General features: G+C 37.0%; 1 protein-coding gene across 1 annotated transcript; it reads left to right on the top strand.

Annotated features, from left to right (window-relative positions):
• Positions 1–335: 335 nt before the first annotated feature.
• Positions 336–1,235, top strand: LOC127131832 (uncharacterized). The gene is made up of 2 exons (XM_051060728.1): positions 336–487; positions 584–1,235. The coding sequence occupies exons 1-2, from the start codon at positions 336–338 to the stop codon at positions 1,233–1,235; spliced, it is 804 nt and encodes a 267-aa protein (XP_050916685.1).
• Positions 1,236–2,303: the final 1,068 nt, after the last annotated feature.

Genomic DNA, 2,303 nt, shown 5'->3' with positions numbered 1-2,303 from the left:
ATCCTCTAGAACACCCTCAAAATCTCTCGGGAGAAGGACGAGTGTTGGCCCTAAAAAAGGATGAAGCAAGGTGGTTACTCATGTTTCCAAGAATAAATCTCTTAAGAGGAAGGAAGTCCCTTCTGAGTCTAGTCAATCTGACCATGATGTTGAACACAATGTTCAAGACACCGTTTCTGCTACAAGAAAGCAAGCTTTTGGGAAGAAGATTCCAGCAAATATTCCCGAAGTCCCTATTGACAAAATCTCCTTTCACTCCATGGAGAATGTAGAAAAATGGAAATTTGTTTATCAATGATGACTTGGGAAAAGATGTGTTTGAATGCAAAGAAGTAATGAGTCTGATTCAAGAAGCTAGACTAATAAAGACTGTGTCTGGCTTTGGAAAGTGTTATGAAATGCTTGTTAATGAATTCATTATGAATATCTCCAAGGAATGTGACAACAAAAGGAGCAAGGAGTTTAGAAAAGTGTATGTAAGAGGAAGGTGTGTGGATTTCTCTCCTGAAATCATTAATAGGTTTTTGGGAAGAAATGAATAAAAACAAGCTGAAGTGGAAGTTTTTGACAATGTCATTTGCAGAGAGATTATTGTTAAGCAAGTGAAGGAATGTCCAAGGAAAGGGAAGCTATCAGCAAGTTACTTGAGTGTGACGTATGCAATACTTCACAGAATTGAAGTTGCTAATTGGGTACCAATAAATCACATTTCAAACATTCCTACTAGATTAGGTAAATTCATCTATATTTTAGGAACCAAGACAGAGTTTGACTTTGGATCCTATGTCTTTGATCAAACAATGAAGCATGTTGCCTCCTTTGCTGTGAAGATGCCAATAGCCTTTCCCTCATTAATTTGTGGTGTCATACTGAGTCAACACCCAAGTATTTTGCTCAGTTCTTATAGTGTGTGCAAAAGAGATCCCCCTCTGTCATTACATTATAGGATTTTCACTGGGAAACATGTTCCAGATATTGTCATGACATCTGACCAGAAATCTTCCAGGCCTATTATAAGAACATGCATCCTTGCTGACCTAAAAGACACATGCAAGACCTTGGATGAAACTATCAAAATTTGTACTGAAAAGAAGAGCAGGCTTGAGATCTTAATAAAGGCCTTGTCTGAAGAAGAAGGGAATTTGAAAGGTGATGAAACAAGTGAAGAATATGCTAATGAAGAAGGTACTGATGCAAGTGATGATGAAGAAAATACTAGTAGCGATGGGGACTGAAGTACTCTGGCTCTAGCTCTTCTGTGTTTATATGTGCTTCTAGTTTCTTTTTATGGGATTTTCCCTGAATATTTATGCACTACATAGTGCTATGGTATGTAACCTTTCGTTTGATTCTATGCTACTTCTAATATTTGTTTGTGCTTGTCAACTTTTTGGCTAAAAAGGGGGAGTAGTTGCGTTACGATTGTTTAATTTTGTGTTTGATTGGTTGTTAGCCCTTCCATGTCTCTTGCCCTTAGAGGGGGAGCATGTATGGAGTGGGAGTAGCTCTTTCCCCTGGATCTGCTACTCAGGGGGGGAGGGGATTTGTTTTTTTTAGCCTATGATGATAGACTAGTTTTGAGTGGGCTGCCGATTTTAATGAAGTCAGGAAAATTTTCTTGACATCCTGACTAAAGAGAATTTATTTTTCTATTAAGCAGGTTCTTCGTGTGAGAATTTATCTATTTTGATTATAAGGTTATCTTCTTTTCTGCTGCACCTGACTCTGTTGTTTTGGGTGGTAAAGGATTTTTTTGTGTGCTTGTGTTGTGGTTTATAGTTGTGATCCTTAACCTCTTTCTTGTTGGTCTATGCAAAGGTTGTTTTAGCCAAAATTTTCCAAATGGGGAGATTGTTAGGTCTGGTATATAGTGATTGGCTGCATTTTAGAAAAACAATTATTCTAGTCAGATGTTGAACAAGATGTTCTGACATGTTGGTTCAACGTTAGAGTGCAACCTGCTTTTGTGTCTTGTAAGATTTGTTTCCTTTTATGATATCTAAAGATACACTAAAGATTTAGTTCACGAGATATGTGAGTCAAGTAGCGTGTTTTCTAAAAAGCAAAAGATTGTTTTGCCTTGACTTATTTTTGAAGTAAAGATGTCAAAACATTTTAGGAAACATCTTATCTGATTGAAATCAAATATGTAGAAGATTATGCAGAGTCCTTGGATCTACTATGGATCAAGCCTGAAGCCCATGACTTTTCACTGCTATTTATAGATTGTTTCTAAACCTAAGAAGGCATCAAAGCAACGCTGAATATTGTCTATGTTAGGGTTTAGTTGTCTTTGCTTGTGA

The sequence above is a fragment of the Lathyrus oleraceus genome, chromosome 3 (assembly GCF_024323335.1).
Source record: "Lathyrus oleraceus cultivar Zhongwan6 chromosome 3, CAAS_Psat_ZW6_1.0, whole genome shotgun sequence".
Lineage (NCBI taxonomy): Eukaryota > Viridiplantae > Streptophyta > Magnoliopsida > Fabales > Fabaceae > Lathyrus > Lathyrus oleraceus.
The sequence above is the reverse complement of the archived record's forward strand: the minus strand, read 5'-3'. Positions and strand labels throughout refer to the sequence as shown.